The following is a 23,515-nucleotide window of genomic DNA, read 5'->3' as shown; positions in this document are numbered from 1 at the left end:
AACAGTTGCATTCTCTTGTGCTTTTAGGTGTTCCAGGAACTGTGGGACGATGAAGCAAGGTCCCCATCTCAGATTGTTGCAGAAAAGAACCTTGGGTTAATATCAGACCCAAAGCAGCTAGAAGAAATCATCAACGAGATCATGGAAGGGCACCCAGAGGAGGTAATCAACCATGGGAACATACTGTTTATTTGCATCCATTTAATTGTTTTAGCATTTTCTTGTGAGCATTTCCTCAATTTCTTCAATATCTTTATAGGCCATCTTATAGTTTGTCATTCCATTGTAAGCAATATTATATTGTTATATTGTTGATATTCTCAGATATACAAATATGGGCGCGGAAGATCCACAAACCCTCCCGATCTCCTGCCTGAGATCTGAGTGGCTGCCAACACTTCAAACCAGGAAGTGTTGGCAGCCATCTTGTGACTCGGTTAAACCGAGTCACAAGGAAAAAGGTAAAAAAAACTTAAAAATTAAGAAAAGGTGGCAGTGTAGAAACAGCCTGACCCCCTAGGCCTGTTCTGCGTGTCCCACAGGGACCCCAAGGCCAAAAATAGCTTTTTTTGTAAAAACTTTTGTGGGATTTTCGTTGGATCCGCAAATCCGGCAAAATTTCTTCTTCTTTTTTTTTTTTTTTTTAATTGAAGCGCTTTGTTTTCTTTAAGCCCCTGGGTTGGCCAGGTCCCAGGGAAATGGCACGCGCATGCCCCGGGGAACGCCACCTCCCCAGGCGTTAAAAACCTTAGAAATTCACTGAAAAGTACACAGGTTTCAGGGATGTTATAGTTGGAAATTGGCATTTAAAAAAACCTTAGAAATTCACTGAAAAATCCTAAGGTTAGAGGGACATTATAGTTAGTCTGATATTTCACTCGTACAAAACCAGAGAAATTGAGCCCTTATAGTAAGCTGAGTCAACTATAACTTGCACCCCCGCAATGCACAGCTCATGACGTCACATATTACATCACTCATGGCATGGTCAGTGACATCACTGATGACATCATCCACATAATCTCTGATGCACCTACTCACACCCCAATATAACCTTTCTTACATCCACTCCAAATTTCAGACTACCATTCTCGAAACCATAGACACACCAATACCAGTATGTACATACCCACTCACTGATCATAGGTCTACTCATATATCCTCTCACCTACCCATACAGCTTCTCATACACACAGTCACTCACCAATACAGCCACTGATATATCAACTCATACACCCATACAGACACTGCCATTCACCCATAGAGCAACTCACACTCATAGTAACTCACCCAGAGTCAATCACACTGGCACTTACTCACATATACAGTTATACACAGACCCCTCACTTATTCATACAGATACTAACACCTACTTACTCACGTTTACAATCACTGACACCAGCACCCACTCATCCATAGAGCCACTCTCAAAATCACTCACTCACTCACAAATAGTCACTTATCTACTCCAATACTCACATATACTGCCTTTCACATATGCAGTTACTCACCCATATACCACTGAGACATCCATTCACTCACCGACACAGCCATACGCACACTCACTCACCTATACAGCACCTCACAGACACACTCATGAACCCATACACCCAGTGAATCACCCACTCACACATCCATACAGGGAGTCACACACTGCCTCACCCACACACACAGACATTCAGGCATCCTTACTGGTACTCAGACAACTAAACAACCTATATAGACACTCATGTAGCTACTCACCAACCCATGCAGCCACTTACACACCAACTGACAGACCGATGCAGACATTCACACAGATTAGTCACTCACCCATACATTCACTGAGACACATATATTCACTCACTTATACAGTCAGTCACGCACCCACTGAATCATCCATACAGACACTCATACACCCACTCATTCTTCAGTACACCATGGCATATATATATATATCTATATATATATATATATATCACATTCTTAAACTTTTTATTTTAGAAACAGTCACTGGATGATGTCATCAGTGATGTCACTGACCATGTCATGAGTGATGTAATATGTGACGTCATCAGCAGTGTGTTGCAGGGGCGCGGGTTATAGATAGCAGCTGAATTTCTCTTGTTATGTATGACTGAAATGTCAGACTAACCATAACGTCCCTCTAGCCTTTGGTTTTTTCCATGAATTTCTAAGGTATTTTAAATGCTAATTTCTAACTATAACGTCCCTGAAACCTGTGGTTTTATATATATATATATATATATATATATATATCTATATATATTATATATACATGCATAAAAGACACTTTGTTTTCCCAGGCGCGCTCTAAAGAAGAAATACGGCCTGCGTTTAAAAATCATGTGGGCAATTTTAAATACAGAGAGACTTTCCAGTGATCAAGGCTTGTTTGAGCAGAAACGCGTTGGGATAGTAAGCCTCTTGCCTGCATATCTTTATGGATTAAAACAATTTTTAACTTGCACAGCCCAAGCCGCTTTACTTTTTGTCAAGGACAGATAAAGAAGAAAGTGCATATATATATCTATCTGCCCACAGGTGGTCAACCCACACTGCACATATCCTTCAGCTGTGCCCAGTGGGGATTGGCCACAGAGCCAGACTCTGTGCCCAACGCTTCGCAGGCAGCCAACCCCTACTGTGTAGGCCTTCGGCCATGCACATCAGAGTTGGGCGCAGGGCCTGGCCCCTTTACCCATCCCACTACAAGTGTGCAACACCCTTTGGTCATGCGCAAGTGGGCTCCAGCGCTACATGGGCCTGGGGGTCAGTGTGTGCTCATCCTGCCATGTTATGTGCCCTTTCTGAATTGTTTTCAGGACTCCGGGAGCGAGTCCTGTAATAGCAGCCGCTCCATTTTCTTTCATTTTGCAACCAGAAAATCAGATCCATCTTTGATTTGAGGATATCCATGGATCCCTAATTGTCCAAATATTACTAAACTTTTCTGAAGTTTAATATCTTTTCACACCTCCATCCTGATCTCCCAGCCCCCCTCCCTATCACACTTCTTACCCAATCACTCCTCAACATTGAACTGCACCTCTCGACTCTCGTATTAGAGCTCTCTTCCCTCAGAAATGACGTCTCCTCCATCACCACTAAAAACCCTCCCAATCTCACCTACCCCTTAGTCCCCTCACAAAATTACCACGCACCATATAACCAAGGAATTATTTCCCCCATCGTCAATTCTCCTTCTAGACTGACTGTAATATTTCATTCAGCCCACCGCTCCTCCCGAGCCATCTCCCCCCGACCTCTACGACCACAATAAAGTTTTCCACCTCGACCTCGACCTCCCCCCCACCTCATGCATCTATCCCAGTGATCTTGGGAATTAGTAGGATCCTGTCCTCTCCTGTTTCTCCATCTAAACTGACAGACAGTATTAGCTCATTCAGCCCTCTCCCTCCCGAGTCATCTTCCCCCCCATGACCTCGCTGACCTCAATAAAATCTACCCCCTCTCCACCTCGACTGCGAACCCCCCCCCCATCTCATTCATCTATCCCAGTGATCCTGGGAGTTAGTAGGATCCCGTCTTCCCCAGTTTCACCCAGACCCCATCAGCAACTCACTTCTATCCACTCCTGTTCCTCCACCAAACCTAGTGACCCTAAACCCCTCAACTGCATGCTGGTTAATTGCCGGTCGGCCTCTTGTCACGCAACAGAAATCGCTGAAACCATCGTCAGCGAAAGCATTGACATTGCCTTTTTGACGAAAACCTGGCTCAACTCCCACTCCTCATCAATCCTTGACATGCTTTCTTCCCCGGGCTACACCATCCTCAGAAAAGACAGGCCTGAAAAAATTGGAGGGGGCCTCACTATAATTTATAAAGAAGAACTTGAACTTTCACCTGCCCACCACCATGACCTATCTACTTTTGAATACCTTGGTGCTGAACTTACAGTACAGGGTTCCCCGCCTATCTGCCTACATAATATCTACCACCCCCCTGGCGAACCTCTCTCCTTTGCTGAGGAATTGACATATCTACGTTTGAATACCTTGGTGCTGAACTTACAGTACAGGGTTCCCCGCCTATCTGCCTACATAATATCTACCACCCCCCTGGCGAACCTCTCTCCTTTGCTGAGGAATTGTCCGATCTTCTTATTCAATCTTCGCTCTCCAAATCTAGAAACCTCTTCCTAGGGGATTTTTACCTTCAGTGGAACAAAACCGACGACCCCGCAGTTAACCTTATCAATGACTTACTTGACATCAGTGACTTGACGCAAATCTGCAACTCTCCAACTCACTCCAAAGGTGCCACCCTTGATGCTATTATCACTAGCAAGGAACTGGCTTCTCTTTCCCACATCATCCCCATTTACTGGTCCGATCACCACCTCATCCTCTTCACGATTAACAGCTCTATGCCCCCTCCTCTCTCTAACACCAAAATACAAAAGAAGCTAACCCGAAATCTTCACCCTATTCCTCCTGGCGAGCTGTCATCTACAATTAAAGCTCGCCTACAGCTTTCCCCTCTCTCCCAAAGCACCACTGGTCTTATTGATCATTACAGTAATTCTATCCTTGAAGTCCTTGACCAAATTGCCCCTGCCAAATTAAAACTCCAGAAAACTATCCCCTCCAAAACTTGGTTCAATACTGACCTTAACAAAGAGAGACGAGCTCTCAGACAGACTGAACGCATTTGGAGGCAACAACCTTCCACCTCAAATCTTGTCCTCCTCAGAGCTGCAAGGGCCAACTACAAAAAACACATCTTTAACGAAAAAGCTTCCTTCCTCCACACACAACTTGATCGGACTAGAAATCGTCCTAGGGAGCTTTTTAACAGTTAAAAACGAAACTACCTCAGCCCCCCCTAAATTACTAGCTACGGTTGAGAGGTGTGAAGAAATTGCTAGCTTCTTTTCTGATAAAAGTCACCAAGATTGACCAATCCTTCGCCACAACTCCCCCACCACACAGTCAACCCCCCTCCTTAACATTCCCCCTGAGCCTTCTTCCACTCCTATCCCCCCCCCGATTCCTCCCAACTCCCACTCTCTTTCACCCACTAAGAACCTTACCTTACCGCCCCCCAGCTAAAAAAATAATGCTTCCTGGAATAATTTTTGTCCAGTGTCAAAAAGTGATGTCCTTAACATCATCACCAAGATTAAACCATCCTCACATACTAGAGATCCACTTCCAGCTCATCTGGTACAAGAACTAAAACACATCATCGCCCCACTATGGACCAATATCATCAACTTGTCCTTTGCCACTGGTAGTGTTCCTGCTTCCCTCCAACTTGGCCAAATTACCCCCATCGTCAAAAATTGAGCGGCTGACCCCAACGACTTAAACAACCTGCGCCCTATCTCCAACCTTCCCTTCCCATCCAAAGCCCTCGAAAAATGCGTCCTGCTACAGTTGGACAAACACATCGACTCATTCAACCTCTTAGACGTTTTCCAATCCGGTTTTAGAAAGGGATGCAGCACGGAAACAGCAATGCTCAGCATTACTGATGACCTACATTGCTCCCTTGACAAAGGTGAATCCTCCCTCCTCATTCTTCTTGACCTCTCTGCAGCCTTTGATACTGTTAACCATGACGCTTTACTCAATATTCTCAAAGACCGTTTCGGCTTTGACGGTGATGTTCTCAAGTGGTTCACCTCTTATTTCCAAAATAGAACTCAACAAATTAAAGTCAGCGGTTGCCTTTCTAAACCTCAACCTGTCTCCTTGGGCGTTCCACAGGGTTCTATTCTCTCTCCCACTCTATTCAACCTCTTCCTGGAACCCCTTACCCTCATTCTTAAACAAGCGAAAATCAGTTATCACCTCTATGCCGATGACACACAACAATACCACAAGATCAAATCCCATGACGACGACTTACATCCTAACGATGCCCTGACTAAGATCCAACAGTGGTTCCACCAAAACCACCTCAAACTAAACCCCCAAAAAACGGAAATCATCCTATTCTCTCCCAAGAACTACTCGCTCCCCATTCAACACTGGATCACGGACATTAAAGCTCTCGACTGCTCTCTTGCCATCTCCAACTCAGTCAAATCCCTTGGTATTAGCATTGATCAGAACCTCAGTCTCACTCCCCATATAAAAAACTCAGCAAAAGGTGCTCTCTTCATACTACATCACCTTAAAAAAATTAAACCCTTCATTCCAGCAGATGACTTTAAATCAGTTGTACAATCATTAGTCCTGTCTAGAATTGATTACGGTAACGCCACTCTTGCTAGTACCCGTAAAGTCCACCTAGCCCCTACCAAATCCATGCTTAACCTCACTGCCAGGCTTATTACTGACTGTAAGCGTTACAATCACATCTCCCCTGTTCTCAAAAACCTTAAATGGCTTCCGATCGAAGGCAGATCCACCTACAAGATCGCCTGCATCACGCACAAAGCCCTTCATCAAAATACCCCTTCTTACCTCTCTGACAAACTCCAAAAAGCTGGGTGTACTAGAATAATGAGGAGCACTAACGCTCTTTTTCCTTGTCCCTCCTCTGCTAAAAAAGAAATCAACTCAGTCTCGCTCATTCTCTGGTAATGCGCCTTCTATCTGGAATACCCTTCCCAAAGATCTACGTTGCAACCCCTCCTACCCCTGCTTTAAAAAAGACCTCAAGCAGCTCCTTCTCAACAAATACTGGGGTTCTTAATCTAACTTACTGTCTCGGGCCATGAACTCCTCCCATGTTCACTGTCTATATTAGCCCCCCTTTACTTATAATTTCACCTCCTCCCTCCCCTCCACAAATATACCTCACTCTCTTGCCCCTCCATCTACTGACACACTATATAATTCTTCACTGTCTTCCTGATCTACTATCTTCGATTTGATACCTGATTTTGATCTTCCGAACTTACAACTTTCTTAAAGTTCACATTGCCTTGCCTTATTTTCTCAATTGTACTAAGTATGTCTGTTATTCTGTGTTACCAAATCCTGTAAAGCGCTCTGATACTCTTGGGTCCAGCCAGCGCTATATAAAACCTTTAAAATAAATAAATAAAATATCTGCATGCCCAATCTGAGTCCCTCTCCTTGTCCCTCTCCTTCGAGAACTGATGTACACCAACCCAAAAAAGATGCTTCCTTGAGTCAAGTTCTAGTTCCGTGCCAAATGTGGTGCATTTGTGTTTAGCTGTTTTTTTCTGTATCAAAAACAAAACTTCTTAAGGGAATTAAACTGGGACATGGAACTTTTAGGGCTTCCCTTTTTCTTGTCCCCCACTTAACAGATCTGCACAAAACTTGCTTTGAAGGGCCCAAAGAAGATGAACTTTTATTTTTAAAAAAGAATGCAGATTCATTGAACGACACCAAGCACACACCCATCCACCATGGCAGTGAAAATAAATGTCGACCAATGACCCGTTATTAAAAACAGCTGTACTAATAAATATATATACACACACATTTATTACTATAGTGCAAAAGCCAATCCCAGTTTATTATCACACCACAGCATATCTAACATGAAAACAATACTCCCAAGTTCATGCTGCAATGACTTTACACAGAGAAACAACTCTCCCGAAATCAGGAGGTCTCTACATCGTGATTTTTACCTTCTGCACTAGTTTAACATTCTGGTTTCAGTAAAATGCCTATTGTTAAAACAAATACACAGAAAATATACACAGCTTAAACCATATATGCAGATATGCAGAGTATAATATGCTCCATTGTTGCAGAGGGGAGGAGCAGCATGATCCGCTCTAGGCTTCACCCCTTGTGAGTCAAGGCCCCTCCCCAAACTAAACATTGGTAATAAATAGCATATAACCTGGGTTTAAGCAGACGCAAAATTAAAATATGGAATTAAGGGTGCTTTAAAATGGGAGACCTTTTTGTCTAAGGAAGATTTGAATCATTTCTGCAGTTGCCATCGGATTGTGCTATTCCTTAGCCAGAATGAGCCCATTGCCACAAAGTGGCTTCCAATACAGTATGCATTTTACAAAATTAGTTAAATAAATGTTATCACCTAACATGCTAGATATTGCAACATGTGATCCGACAGAAGAGGACACGAAAGTGCTCACCTCATAGGAGAAATGGCTCAGACAATAGAAGACTTCAGTCACTTGGTCATATTATTAGGTAAAATCTTACAAAACACCTAGAAAAAAATGAAAAATTAACTTGTCACCAAGCTTGGGAGGAAGAGCTAGAGTTAGTTCTTCATGTATTCACGTTGACCACCATATTTTTTAATGAAAAATAGTTTTACAAAACATTAGACTCAACCTCAAGTTCCTGCTTAAGGTGGTCTCCACTTTCCACCTTAACCAGACAATTGACCTCCCGGTCTTCTTTCCAAGTCCTTCCATAAAACATGACAGATTTGTGTTGCCTCTACACATCCTCATAAAGGTAATCCTATATTTAAGGCTGATCTAGCCAGGTAGGTTGTCAAATATATCCAGACCTGTTACCTAAAAACTAAAAGAACCCCACCTGCCCTCCTCAGGCCTCACTCCACCCACAAACGGGGCACCACTATGGCCTTTTTTGGGAACATACCCATAGCTGACATCTGTAAAGCTGTGCCATGGTTCCCTTCACACACATTCACAAAGCATTACTGTGTGGAAATTCTGGCAAGGCAACAAGTCAAGCTGGCAATCTCAAACTGTCTTAAGTACTTTGTTTCAGACCTTAGCACCATTTACTGGCTAGCCAATGCTCAGGGGAGTACTGATTTACAGTTAATGCAGAGCATGTGTATCAACCGCCACACATGCTAAGAAAGGATTATGTTACCCTGTAAGCATCTGTCCGTCACATGTGGTGTTATATATTTACATGCGTCTTCCCGCCTCCCTGGAAGTCAGTGTCTGCTATAGATATCTTCACCTACATAATTATTTACACCATACTACACTATCCTTTCCTACTCACTACTCTTTACCTGCTCTCTCCCGCTGTGCGCAAAACAATCTAACAATGGAGTCAGTGCCCATGTGGATTCACCACCAGAGGAGGAGTCACCAAGAGCTTGTGTCTCTATAGACTTCTGTGAAGAAATCCATATTGCAACTGTCTGTGCCCAAACCTAGATGGCAGGAGTATGCAGAGCAAATGAATCTACAGCACTACATGTGACGAACAGATGCTTACAGGGGAGTGACATAATCCATCTGGGTGTACGTGTTCACATCTGTCAGTTTCATTACAAACCTGACATCTGGGTTATTCTGTTTGTTCTAATTGGTCCAGACTGATTAGGCTTATTTTGAAATTTTTCAACTTACTTGGTGCCTCACTGCTGGTCCTCTGCTAATATTGCCTATTAGCAATAATCGTGGTTGGTTAGTAGTGCATGTCAGCTCTCGGGGTGATAATCTCATCTGGAACCTTGCGCTAGAGGAGTTTTGAGTGAAATATGTGAATTGCATGTTTCATCGCTTTTGCAGTCCCAAATTCTTTGGCACACAGATTGCATAGTGATCTAGCTTCTTTAGTACTGTTGATTAAAATGCTGTGTAGCTTTTTTAAAGAATGACACATTAAACCATGTTTTCCTGCATATGACCTATAGGGATGAAATATTCTTTCAAGTAGTGCAAAAAGCACATTAATGGTCTGTATCGTCTGCAATTGTATAAAGATTCAAATGTTCCAAATGGTCCGGTTTGAAGGATACTTTTTTTTTTTTTTTAAAGAATTTTAGGATGCAGCTTCCAATCGATTATCTAGGCGCTAAGAAAGAACAGGACTTTAGGCTTTGTCACACTTTTGTTTATGGCTAACCTGCATAATCAACCTATTCTTTCTGTACTGAGTGACTCTGGAATCTGGGGATCATGGTTCGATCCCCGGCGCCGGCGGCAGATTAGCCCAGAACCATGTGACTCTGGGCAATAGATTGCTTAATCTTCCCGACGGCCCCCAGCGCCTAGAGACCCTTACGGGTGATTGTTCGCGCTTTATAAATGTGGATTATTATTATTATTACGTGAAGCCACATTAATCTAAAGGTTTGCTGAAGTGGGATAGTTTACTTTCAGGGGGAATAAACCGAGACACTAAAGGTCCAATGTGTCAGGTTAGCAGCACAAACAGACTAAGAGACAGACAGATGGATTGTTTGAAATAACTTCTTTCTCAGGAGTTCACTAGAGAGTGAAAGGCATAATGTTACATCACTCAAACCCAGTCCGTGCAGTCACCCCTGGTTGTGGACAATTCGTTTTGATGTTCGAGTTTGAACCTTTCAAATCAGAAACCGCAGCCTTAAAGTGATAGAAAAACTCTGACACAAAAGTACCCTAAGGTTTGACTGGCAATATGAGTAAACTGTGAGGGGAGGAAGACGGCAGAATACCTTGAGAGAGGTGATTCTGCCCCGTGAAGCATATATGGGACACTATTTTGTGCTAGTTTTAGCTGTGCAAGCATGAAATGGGGCATAATCGGGGTGATATACCGCTCACACAGGCTATATACACCTAGTTGTCACACTTAAAGGAAGAACTAGCTGGGCATATGAAAAAATCAGGAGCCAAAATTAAATCTGAGATTCCTGGGACTATATGGCTAGAATAACTAGGTTATGATGACAATAGCTTGAATGATTATTTGAATATTTCTGGGACTACCCAGATGTGAGCTAGGGAGCTATTGATCTGATTGGTGAAACAAAAATAGTTTTCTCACTGTAAGAATGCACATTATGACTTCTAGACTCGAGTGTTGTTGGAATAGCACAAGGACAATGGTACTTTACAACATATTTGTTGATCCTGCTCTAAAATATGCTTCTGAAATTTAGTGTATGAAAGAATGGAAATAATGTTGCTAAGAAAATTAAATGACATACAAGCCTATTTATATTAGGGTGTCCAAGTTAACTGAGACAATGTGATTGCTGAGAGCAGTAACGTGCAAAAAAGTAACTTATTGAGCATTGGCAGTCTGTTAGGAAACCCACAGGAGAAGCATGGATTGGGGATATGATGCAGCGCTGTGGGACAAGATTTGCATATTCTCCTTATGTCAGACTCTTATTCCCAACAGCTCATTCATACACTCATTCATTGGTAGCGCCCATAACACCAACATACTCGTCATTCAACCAAACTCACTCAAATCTGCACACAGGAGAATAAGGCGCTGGACATGTGGGTACCTTATTACCTATCAGGATTAAATTGTATTTACATTATATACACCTTCTACATATACATCTTCAGAATCCTGACCTTAACATCAAGGCACTCCACCACTTGGTCGATGGACCAATTAGTTGGACTGGTTGATGGTGAATTAGAACCCGCTAAATCACTATTAAAGCCTAGGAAACATTTGGTATTTTCTTGTAATTAATAAAAGAACCACAAACTCATTTCTTATTATTTCAATTGTTATTTATCTAATTAATAAAACTTCTTTACGTTTGCATTTATTAACTACATCTCATAATATAAAATGTTAGTTTTATTAAAGAGAAATCAACATTTAGAAAACAATCATTAATTAGGAAAATGCAAATAATCAGTTACCAAATAGAAAGCGATGATGGTCTCAGATCAAATAGAGAGTTCCCCACATTCTCAGGAACAACTCCCTGGGCAGGCTGTCTGACCCACAGCGAAGGATCAAACCGTCAGGCAGAAACATAGGATGCACAACAAACTCTTCTCTCAAACGCCAAATAAATCCAAGGCAAACCAATGGATCAATACCAGCTCAATGTAACTCAACGCCACGAATGAGCAACCCAATAGACTACTCCCAATGGTGAATTAATGGCTTCTTGTACTCTTTTTCCCTCTTACTTTATTCTAACTCGGCAACATTTAGGGGCAGAGAAAATGTTCTGATTGGACAGTTCGGGGTTATCTGTAGGTTATTGAAAGTTTCTTAGCGCAAAACCTGTTCTTCATGATGACTTGGCATGGGAAAGCGTAAATGGTTAAGTTTTATTCTAGCTCCCAGGCTAGAGCCATGAATGTAGCACTTCAAGGAAAATAAGTCATTGTTTCACAGGTTCTGTATTGTCCTATCCGCTGTTCCCACATTGTCATGTATTTTGCTGGCAGTCAATTCCGATTACTGTCCTTGGTAGAGAACACTGTGTCAGAAGTTCAAGTTACTTGATGATCTCCAGAGCCATCCGGGCATGCGCAGAAATCATCACGCTCACATGGTGGCATCTGCTTCTGAGAACGCCATCTTGGGTACTGCGGCCTAGTAGGCCCGAATGCAAATTTAAGCAAAAATAGACATAACAGTAATTAAAATATAGAAATTAAGATGCTAATGTTTAAACCCACACTAATACTATTATATATTAGTTTTTTCCTAGCTGTGGCAACATTTTAAAGCAATAATATTTACCATTTCATTAATTTATAGCACAGACAATCACAAGGCAACATAAATCATGCAATTCTACTATTTCACCACAATCTAAGATTAGTTTGCTTACCGGAGTTAATGAATTAATTATTCTGCCATGCAATTTGCAATTTAGTCCCACATGTATCTCGTGTTTATCAAGGTGCAAAAGTTGATTAATACATTTCACTGCAAACATGTTAATTAAATTAATTTTAGAATGATTGTTATTAATTACATGCAAATTAAAGAAGGTATACAACATTTTGTTTTACCTCCTCCATCAGATATGACCAGAGAAGGCCTTCTACAGGTTTTGAAATAAAAGGGAGGAGTGAGAATGTATGTGGCTCAACCTTTTGAAATTAAACATTTCCAGCTACACTATAAGGATTACAAATATTATTTTGCACTGTCTGTTTTCTCTACCACCTGCCTTTCTACCTTATCTGTTTTCCTTTGTCTTGATGTTATTTATTTATTTCTCGTACTTCTTTCTGGAATGAAATGGACCCGATAGTTCTGACCCTTGCGCCAACCAGGGTTGGCGCAGGGATTGGGATTATAAAATGTGTTTAGTGTACTACATTCAGTAATTGCCAGGTGCACTAAAATCAGCGCACGTGAAATTTTGCCCTGGAAAAATTTTAACGGGTCAAATCTACTGAAATATACTTTTCGGGTGGGCGGCGGCCAAAGCCGAGTAGATACCAACATGTGCGGATTTTGGTGCAGAAAGTCTGCATTTTCTGCCCTATTCTGAAGGGCAAAAACCGCTAAGTAAAGAAAATGTTAGCATCCTATGAATTCAGGACTCTGGGGTATCGAATTTCACAGATGCAATAACTATTTAATTCCCCTCTAAGGCACCATTGATTAGGGACTCTTTTTTTAGAGCAGCTAATGTGCAATGGAAACACACATGCTGGAATTTACGGTGGATTTTTTGCTAGAACATCTAATTTGTATATGTCTATATTTGTTGTAACATACATTATTCGCTAGTGTATGGTAAAACGTGTACTGCTGTCTGTGCAGAGGCATTGATGTTGGTATTGTATTTTACCTGTATAAGCCTAAAATAAAAAAATGTGAGGGGTAGTCTCTCTTAAGACCAAAGGCACGTTGTCCACGAGTGATACGTCACAAACCTAAATGTAAATGACCAAGATCACCCACGCAGGTGACTGGACTCCGTGATTTGCGATTGGGGGCGCTGTTTGCCGACCTGTGTGAAGCGTCTGCTATATGTTTATTATGTTTGATGCTGAGCCTGCTGTCATTCCCCCGCTCCGCTGGGTATTTCACTTTTTCTCCCAGTTTCTTGTCAAAAGGGTTTTTCGACAGAAGGACGTTGGTTCTGCATTTTCAATTACCTCTCTGAGAAAAATGTTCCTCTCTCTCAGTCTTTCCATATTTTCCCTGTGGCGCCCATCCGCAGTGTTCATGTTTTAAGCATGGGTTTCGCACACAGGCGCTCGAGCCGACAGCGCCTGCTGTTTCTGTGCAACGAGTTTGTGTCACATCCTAAAGAAAAATGTCCTCCATTGGCGTCATGGACGTATTAATCACTAGACGCCCTGGTTGCAAAGCAAACCATGCAGAGTGATGGTTCCTGGCCACGGATTGTGAAACTTTTCTGATGACCTCTGATATATTGCTTTCTTAGACTCTGGTGATGGAGGAAAGGAGAGCGGGTGTGTGCTTTGAGGGAGCCACAGAGGTGATTTGCAGAAGAGGAAAACATACTCGCATCGTTATGCTTTTTGAAATCTTTTTAGGAGATGCTTGGGCAACCGTTATCCATTTGGCACTCTAAAGCTGCCCATGCGTCGATGGTACCCGACCATTTTACCCAAAACTCCCGTGGCTTCCATGCACATTGCTACTGCCACCTAATTGTACCACATAATTTGCGTTTTTGATGATCTGCAAGATAGCTTGCAACATGTTTTCAGTCATTATCCATTTTTGTGGAAACTGTTATGGTTTCCGGCACAGGCTAGGAGGTAAATTAAAGTTTTCGAATGTCGCTCGTAGCCTGGAACAATTAATATTACTGCTGGTAATAGAACTCATTAAATGTATGTCCACATGGAAGGAAGGCGTGAAGGTAGCGTAACACCTGCCTTAGTATGTGCCTTGTAAGTAATGGAACCAGAGAGCGCCAGTGAAACGCTGTTTGAGACCGATTAAACGATGTCTTGCAATTAAGGTATAGAGAACAATGAAAAGAAAGACAGAAGAGTAACTCATTTCCTCCCAGAGTATATAGACCAGATAGCTTAGTAGATGCCAGAAACTGCTCTGGGGACACTGATTTGTAGCACTGGCTGACGGCAGGTGGCGATAGCCAAGCTGAGACTGCCGACTGGTGGGGGATGTATGGGGCCCCCTGGTTTCACAGGCTTTTACATAGCAGCTCAACTTCAGTGGGTGGCACTCTGGTTAGCGGATCGGCAATTACATGAAACGGGGTTCACGTCTACTCAATTATGGAAAGGGGCAGTACAAGTATTAGTGATGGCCCTTGCGAAAGAAACCAGAAATAGCCCTATGTTGGTCCAGATGGCTAGGATATACTTACAGTGCTGCATAGTCTACACAAAGCGCTGAAAAGCCTATGTTCCAGTAATCTCTTTGAGCGGTCTCCCAGTAGCCCAGGGATACATTGCACACTATGACCTAAGGCACTGGGACGCGGCTGGGCTATGCATGATTGGCCACCTTTTAAATAACAATACCCTAACTCCACTGCAAACACTAGAGCACGATTAGGAACTACCAAGTGGCCAATTCTTGCTCTTCAATAAAATACTGAATGGCCTTTGACAACTGTGGGGCATTAGAGCCGCTGAGCCCCAGACGCGCGCACTCATTCTAGCGATCTAAACTGGATGGGGCAGTCGCAGGCAAGATGGTGTCCAGTATTTACAGGGCAATTTTAGAATGGACGGGAGGGTCCCTGCAGCCATTGAAGGGCAAATGGGAAGATATATATGGTAGAGTATTTAGTGAGAAAGAATGTAAAGGGCCCTTAAATAGCTGAAGAAATATCCTGCAGTGCCTGTTTCAGGTATATACAGTTCAATATTTTGCAGAGGTGACCCACTATTAGACTCACGTTAGCACCAATTACATCCCATTCAGTCCGCTTTACTGGACTGTCACACACTCCATGTACAACGACTTTGCTTCTCCTCCTTAGCCAGTCACCCTCCTGCATGGTCAGGGCGAGAAAGCAAAAGACACACAATTGATGGACGGAATGCAGAACCAATTTAAACATTCACCCCCAGTAAAGAGATCTGGGTTAAGTCCATCATTCTTTTGCTCACCATGCCACCCCAGTTTAGACCTGGCCATATTCAAATCAGTCTTGGCCCTGTGCCTCATGGGAACAGTCCAGCCCGAACTGCCAAGCCAAGTCCTTCCTGGACCGGAAACAAGCATCCTAGGACCGGTTTCGGGGTTTCACCCCTCTTCAGCCAGGATAGCTTGAATCCAGTGGCACAGTGAGCCCGGGACCTACGTCTGGGCATACCCGGCGCACTTAGGGCGAGAAAGCAAAAGACACACAATTGATGGACGGAATGCAGAACCAATCAAAACATTCACCCCCAGTCAAGAGATCTGGGTTAAATCCATCATTCTTTTGCTCACCATGCCACCCCAGTTTAGACCTGGCCATATGCAAATCAGTCTTTGCCCTGTGCCTCATGGGAAAAGTGCAGCCCGAACTGCCAAGCCAGGTCCTCCCTGGACCGGAAACCAGCATCCTAGGACCGGTTTCGGAGTTTCACTCCTCTTCAGCCAGAATAGCTTGAATCCAGTGGCACAGTGAGCCTGGGACCCACGTCTGGGCATACCCGGCGCACTTAGGGCGAGAAAGCAAAAGACACACAAATTAAAGGATTGTTGATAAAAAACATTATTTGTGAAATATTCGCATCAGTGAATGTTTTGAGTATTTAACATTTTTATTGCAGGCATAAGGTGGCTACATTTAGGTGACAGCACATTTTTTGTTTCCATTTTATTTTGTGGCAAATATTTCCAATAAAAAAAAATAAAACAAAAAACATCACACGAACTTGCCAAAGCCAGACCTACTGGCCTTTCCAATGTTTGACTTAAATTGTTAGAAAATCATGAGCGGTAGTGTTAAGTTATTAGGTCGAGGACTACCGGTCTGCCGAAGGCAGAACCGGAAGTCGGAAGATTTAATGTTTTCTAGAGTGGCTATTTAGCCCGCCTCTCTTTTAGCTTCTCCTCCATTGGCTGGCTTCCTAAACGGAGGCCAGCTATTGGAGGAGAGAGCCGTCCCTCCAAATAGGCTCCGTCTTTTTCAGATTCGGGGGCGTGTTTTTTGGTGTTCTTTCCACTTTTTAGCCACGCCCCCGAATCTGAAAACCGCCGCTGCGTTTCTCCGAGGCATTTCTGCTTCGCCTCGGAGAAAGGCAGTGGTGTGCTTATTACTTTAGATTTCTTATTACAGTTCTCCACAGGTCGGTCTTAATTTTTGTAGCTTTATTTTTCTTCTTTGCAGGCTGTGTACAAATTGCAAGATGTCGACAGTTCGTTTCACGGTGTTGTACCTTTTGTTCCGTCGCTTCGGAGGTTTTCTAAATATGGGTTCAAGTCAAACGCCGCCTGCTTGAAGTGTTTAGTTCTGTTTTATATGTTTGATTTCTCAAATGGATGTGTGGAACCAGTGTCTTGTGTCCGTCTTTGGTCTTAATCCCATGTTTTGTTGTTTTGCTTGCCCGGATTAGTCGGTTTACGAGCTGTCTTCACTTCCTCCGAGATGGTTTCTGTTTGTCTCGGGCCACTGGAGAGCAGACGCTTTTCTTTACGAGAATTGAGTTTCCTCCCTTCGTCCAGTGCGCGGAGCCGGGAGTGCAGAGCCGTCCGTCCCAGGGGGCTGCGGCCACGTTTATTTAACGCTTCGTAGATGCTGGTTTCGTTGCTCAAAATTACAATCTTGGCCATTTCCCCCCCCCATGGCCTCCTAGGGCTACCATTTAGGGGTAGGTGTCGGAAGTGTCCTGCAGCAGACGGACGGTCTGGTACAAAAGGCAGACATTGGGGTTTGGAAAGATAATTGGGGGGTGTTTACAAACGCCGGTGGAAGGGTTTACAAAAGTAGGTGTTTTGGTTCTTTCCATCTTAAAGGGTGCCTGCCTCTGGGTTCCGACTCCTTCCATATTTCCGTTTCAGTCTTGACCTAACTTTTTATTTGAATAACCCCTCGTGACTCCTGCGTGCTGTTAGTCCGCGAAACATCGGCCCCCTTTTCCGGTAGACGTTTATTTCGAGTGCAGCTGCTGCTTTAACAACGCGCCCTGTTAGTACTGTTTGTACATTTCTGTAGCTGCTTGCTTCAAAGATCTACGCAAATAAACTGATAGCACAGATATCCATGCCGCTCCCAGGTCTCTCAGACGCCTGTATTTTGTCTGCGTCAGCAGTGGCTCATCGAGTGCCTTCAACTTGCACCCACTTCGTCCTAACCCGGGCAAAGAGTGCAGCTGATGGGTTTTTGTGTAATGTGCATCCGCATCCCTTCTGCTTATGTGCATTATCTTGGGCGCCTTTCTACACACTGGACAGTGAGTTGGTTTCATACGCAGTGTATTTGTTTTCGCGGACCTGAAGTCACAGGGCATGAAAATGGAAACCGCGTCCCTCTGGGCAGCCTCCGCTCTGAATAGACCACATTCATTTTTTGGTAGGCACGGGAGATTAAGTAATTTGCCCAGATTCACAGGATGTTGAGCCGACGCCGAGACTCGAACCTAGTTTCCAGAGGAGAGGATGTGGCCTAATGGCTAGAGCGGTCGACCTCGAAGCTGGGGACCCGGGATCGAGTCTCACCAGGGGCTCAACATCCAGTGATTCTGGGCAAATCACTTAATTTCCCCGTGCCTACCAAAAATGAATGTGTCTGTTGGTAACTCAACTCCTACCTTGGGTCGAGTAAGCGAGTAATCCGGGGAAAAAAAAGTCGGCATCTCTGACTAGTACGCCACACCCACTTCATGGCTATGCAAAAGCAGCCAGCGGAAGGGCAATTCATTGCCTTGCTGAATGCAATGGTCCGTTTGGAAATCAGCTCAGTGAATGATATGGGCAGGTGACCGACCCTCAAGGAACTACTAGAAAATACATCAGCAGAAGGGAATTTTGCAAAAAAGTTTCAGAATTGTCATCAATATTTAGATTCCACGACGCATATTAATCCTCTAGTGATCACACACAACCAAACTTTACAAAGCAGCATAGAATAAAGCGCTACAGTCAGTGCCGTAGCTGCATTGGTGCAGCGGGTGCAGTTGCACCAATGCACAGAGCCCCGATAGGCTCTTTGGACAATTGCTGTATTTTACTACCCTAACAGCATTCAAAGGGTCCATTTTCGATACTTGCACGAGGGCCCTTGGCATTTTTGCTATGTTACTGGTTACAGTGTCGTACGCTGATGGTAGAAAGTGCAGAAACACAACAGCGGATTAATAAGTATTATTGTCAGCATCGTAAACCTCGAGACCCCTGGTTCAGGGATTTAGTATTCACACCAGAGTCCGAACTGGCACAATAGCACCACTAATCTAAGTTACACATTATATATCTTTTTGTATTTGTTTTTCACAATTTCCCACATTTTTCAATGGTTCAAATTAGGGGTGTGCGTAACTCGCATAATCCCTTGTTCCATTACTAGGGCGAAAGGAAGGGCCGGCCATTTTGTGCGCGGTCAGGACGTGGGGTCGCCTCTTCCTTGCTGAAAGGCTTATCTTTGGAGGATGGAACCTCGCTCTCCGCTGCTGCAGGTCCGGTTGAAATGGGACCATTCAAGGCCCCTTTCAGGCAAAAGCACTCACTGATTTCTGAATAGTGAGTGTAAAAGCATTAAGGTAACAATGTTGTTCCTGCTTGCATTTCACATGGTTTGCTAAATTTTGCATTCCCCTATGAGTGTTTGCTTTTTCCAGGATGCTGTCGCTTTTTTTTGTAGGCCGCATATTGCTCTTGTCTATTGCGTCATTTAAATTGAGCCTCATCCAGGTGTTTATAGCCGGCAGCAATTGGGTTGTAGTTGAAGGCAGTGCGAGTTTTTCTCAGTGGGGCAGTATGGTGTTCTGTGGGGGATAGGATGTGGCACTATGGCCAGAGCTGCTGAATTTGGAACTGTGTCCTCATGAATTGTGTGTGGGAAGCTCTACGTGTGTGTGGCTCTGTGTGGGTGGCTTTTTTTGTAGGTGGCTTTATGCGTTGGTGGCTCTGTCTGTGTGTGGGTAACTGTGTGTGTAGGTGGCTCTGTGTGGGTGGCTCTATTTGTGTGTGGGTGGCTCTATGTGAATAGCTCTGTGTAGGTGGCTATGTGTGGGTGGCTCTGTGTGTGTGGGTGGCTTTGTGTGTGTGGCTCTGTGTGTGGGTGCAAATGCAATAGGTCTCGCATTTGGGAGAGATTAAGCTATTGACATTGTAAATAACAATGCCGTTTCTTTAAATGTTTTAAAAACATAAACAAAAATAATGTCATGAGCAATGCCAATAGCTCTAACTTTAACAATGCCGAGACCATTGCATTGTAAATGCTTGTTTTTAAATATGCATATGTACTTGTTACAAAACATCTGCCTAATTCTGTCTGCCAACTAAAACCACTACTACACCTCAAATAGGACTCCCAGATATGACACATATTGTCTGTGCTTATGCAGATGAGTGTGTGAGGAAGCGCACACCTATGTAAACCTTTTTCAGGCTATGCAAATTAAGAAATACGGGTGCTGCATTGTGACGCTTGCTGTCAGATCAAGCGTTAACAATGCAACTTACAATACTAACACGGCCAACAGGTCATGAACACTGCGCACTGTTCCTGAAGGGTTATTACCCTTTTTCTAATGTATATAAGCATACAAATTATTTCATGAAGAATTCAATCACAGAATTATAATTCAAACATATCTTTTTAGTGCTGTTAACATATTCTAGCATATGTAACAATAAAGTGTAAATGCACTTAAAGTTTATACAGACATCAATAATAGAATCATGGCGTAACATGTCAACATAATGGTAGCGTCAAAACACAATTTTTCATTTTACAAGTGAAATTTTTGAGATCATACCCGATGCATTTCGGGACTGGCAAGTCCCTTCTTCAGGGGAAACCTATAGAATGAAAAGCTCTGATTAATAAAATGGTATATAAGGGTAGCTACTAGACACCGAGAGATCACCATAGTGTGTGGAAAGTATAAAATAAACAAATTAGAATAACATGAATGCCCAGGACTTGATGATGCAACATATATAGCACTGGGAAGAAACCGTTGTCAGTGCGAACAAAAATTGGTGAGACAGAAACAAAAAACAGTGCACAGAGTACTGGTGCTCACGTTGATGGTGGAAGAGAGATAAAACGGATGATGTTAAGAGAGTGTTCAACAGGGTGAACTCAAAGAAGTGTGGACATAGACCAAATCTAGTAGTGCTGACGTGAAATGATGCTAGTGGGGGTTAAAGAAGAAAAGAACACGAAATTAAAAGCTCACCGATCATAAGGATACAGATGAGCAACCTTCGTTGAAATGCAAGCTGTGGAAATAATGATGAGCGATTATGTGGAAGTCCAAAAACGTGATCAAAATATCACGAGTCAACATAATATATCCTCACCGATAAAAAAGGACCATAACCGGGCTGGTGAGACAACTGCTACCAAACGGAAGTTAATCTGTAAAAAAGGGAACCGGCACTGATATTTATGGGACCTTGATAACCACAACGTTCAGTAAATGAAGATATAAGGAATGTACATATGTGGCATATGCCCGCTTACCTGAAAAAATGTAGGAAAGAAACCAAACGCTACGCCATTACTGCAACCGGGATTACTACTGACCCGGTGTGGGACGGTGCTGATAAAGTGTAACGTCGATAGATATAGAAATGAGACTGCGAGGATACGAATGGGAGACGGACATGTTGAACTGGTATGCCTTATGGCTCCGACCAATCTGAATGAATAAACTCATAAATGTTGTGGCAAAGTAATCGAAATACGGAATCGACTGTGTTAACGGTGAATGCAAATGAGAATGAAAGCATGGTGCTGAAGCACTGCATAAAACAAGACCAAAAAATGAATAAAGCCGCATAAAAACGATAAGAAAATGAAAATGGCAGTGACATATGGTTGCTTAAAATAATAAATCGCTGAACAAATGGACTAAGGGTATTAGGGAGAGTCAAGAAGTTCAATTAGGGGATCACGAGAAAATTATGAAAAAAGAAGAAACGATGTGAAAAGGGTTGTGTGACCATGTGTAGACCACGTAAATGGTGATATAAAAGGGGCCCACCACCCGAAAAGGTATGTGTGTATCAGTTACCACTATCAAAAACATATTGTTGAAAAAGTGCGGTACATCCTAGGAAACAAAGGAACCGTGGTTTGCAAGATATTAATCCAGTAAATATCTCTTTGAAGCAACCTTTTGGTAGTGTCTATACCTGGTCTAACTGTGAGTCTTTCAACTATTTGAAAGCGTAATTGCGCTATAGTATGTTGTGCATCTTCCCAATGTGTAGCAAGACTGGATATGGTGGATTTGGTGCGAATTTTGCTTTTATGTTCAGAAATATGGATCTTGAGCTTGCGTTCGGTTTTGCCAACATAAGCTTTGCCACAAGGACATTTGATACAGTAGATTGCTTTTGAGGAGTTGCAGTCTAAAAAATGCCATAACTGCATTCATTGCAACAATGTCATTGTAGGAGATCGTCTAACTCATCCTGTCACTGGCAAAAAAATCAAATTATTAAACACTACTGACTGCAACTCCTCAAATGTAATCTACTGTATGAAATGTCCTTGTGGCAAAGCTTATGTTGGCAAAACCGACCGCAAGCTCAAGATCTGCATTTCTGAACATAAAAGCAAAATTTGCACCAAATCCATCACATCCAGTCTTGCTACACATTGGGAAGATGCACAACATACTATAGCGCAATTACGCTTTCAAATAGTTGAAAGACTCACAGTTAGACCAGGTATAGACACTACCAAAAGGTTGCTTCAAAGAGAGATTTACTGGATTAATATCTTGCAAACCATGGTTCCTTTGAGGCTCAATGACCGTTATGACATGAGTTGTTTCCTATGATGTACCACACTGTTTCAACAATATGTTTTTGATAGTGGTAACTGATACACACATACCTTTTCGGGTGGTGGACCCCTTTTATATCACCATTTACGTGGTCTACACATGGCCACACAGCCCTTTTCACATCATTTCTTCTTTTTTCATCATTTTATCGTGATCCCCTAACTGAACATATCGACTCTCCCCAATACCCTTAGTCCATTTGTTCCGCGATTTATTATTTTAAGCAACCATATGTCACTGCCATTTTCATTTTCCTATCGTTTTTATGCAGCTTTATTCATTTTTGGGTTTTGTTTTATGCAGTACTTCAGCACCATGCTTTCATTCTCATTTGCATTCACCGTTAACACAGTTGTTTCCGTATTTCTATTACTTTGCCACAACATTTATGAGTTTATTAATTCGGATTGCTCGGAGCCATAAGGCATACCAGTTCAACATGTCCGTCTCCCATTCGTATCCTCGCAGTCTCATTTCTATATCTATCGACGTTACGCTTTATCAGGACCGCCCCACACCGGGTCAGTAGTAATCCCGGTTGCAGTAATGGCGTAGCGTTTGGTTTCTTTCCTGCATTTTTCAGGTAAGCAGGCATATGCCACATATGTACATTCCTTATATCTTCATTTACTGAACGTTGTGGTTATCAAGGCCCTATAAATATCGGTGCCGGTTCCCTTTTTTTACAGATTAACTTCCGTTTGGTAGCAGTCGTCTCACCAGCCCGGTTACGGTCCTTTTTATCTGTGAGGATATATTATGTTGACTCGTGATATTTTGATCACGTTTTTGGACTTCCACATAATCACTCATCATTATTTCCACATCTTGCATTTCAACGAAGGTTGCTCATCTTTATCCTTATGATCGGTGAGCTTTTAATTTTGTGTTCTTTTCTTCTTTAACCCACACTAGCATCATTTCACGTCAGCACTGCTAGATTTGGTCTACGTCAACACTTCTTTG

At 42.8% G+C, this 23,515-nt stretch overlaps 1 protein-coding gene across 4 annotated transcripts in view; it reads left to right on the top strand.

The window, feature by feature from the left end:
• GATB (glutamyl-tRNA amidotransferase subunit B) overlaps positions 1–23,515 on the top strand; it is a 488,988-nt gene that overhangs the window by 457,557 nt on the left and 7,916 nt on the right. For all 4 annotated transcript variants that reach the window (XM_085641666.1, XM_085641663.1, XM_085641664.1 and 1 more), the window contains one exon: positions 28–162. In XM_085641666.1, coding sequence (XP_085497792.1) covers positions 28–162 — 135 coding nt within the window. The remainder of the gene's footprint in view (positions 1–27; positions 163–23,515) is intronic.

The sequence above is a fragment of the Triturus cristatus genome, chromosome 2_2, assembly GCF_964204655.1.
Source record: "Triturus cristatus chromosome 2_2, aTriCri1.1, whole genome shotgun sequence".
Taxonomy (NCBI): Eukaryota; Metazoa; Chordata; class Amphibia; order Caudata; family Salamandridae; genus Triturus; species Triturus cristatus.
The sequence above is the reverse complement of the archived record's forward strand: the minus strand, read 5'-3'. Positions and strand labels throughout refer to the sequence as shown.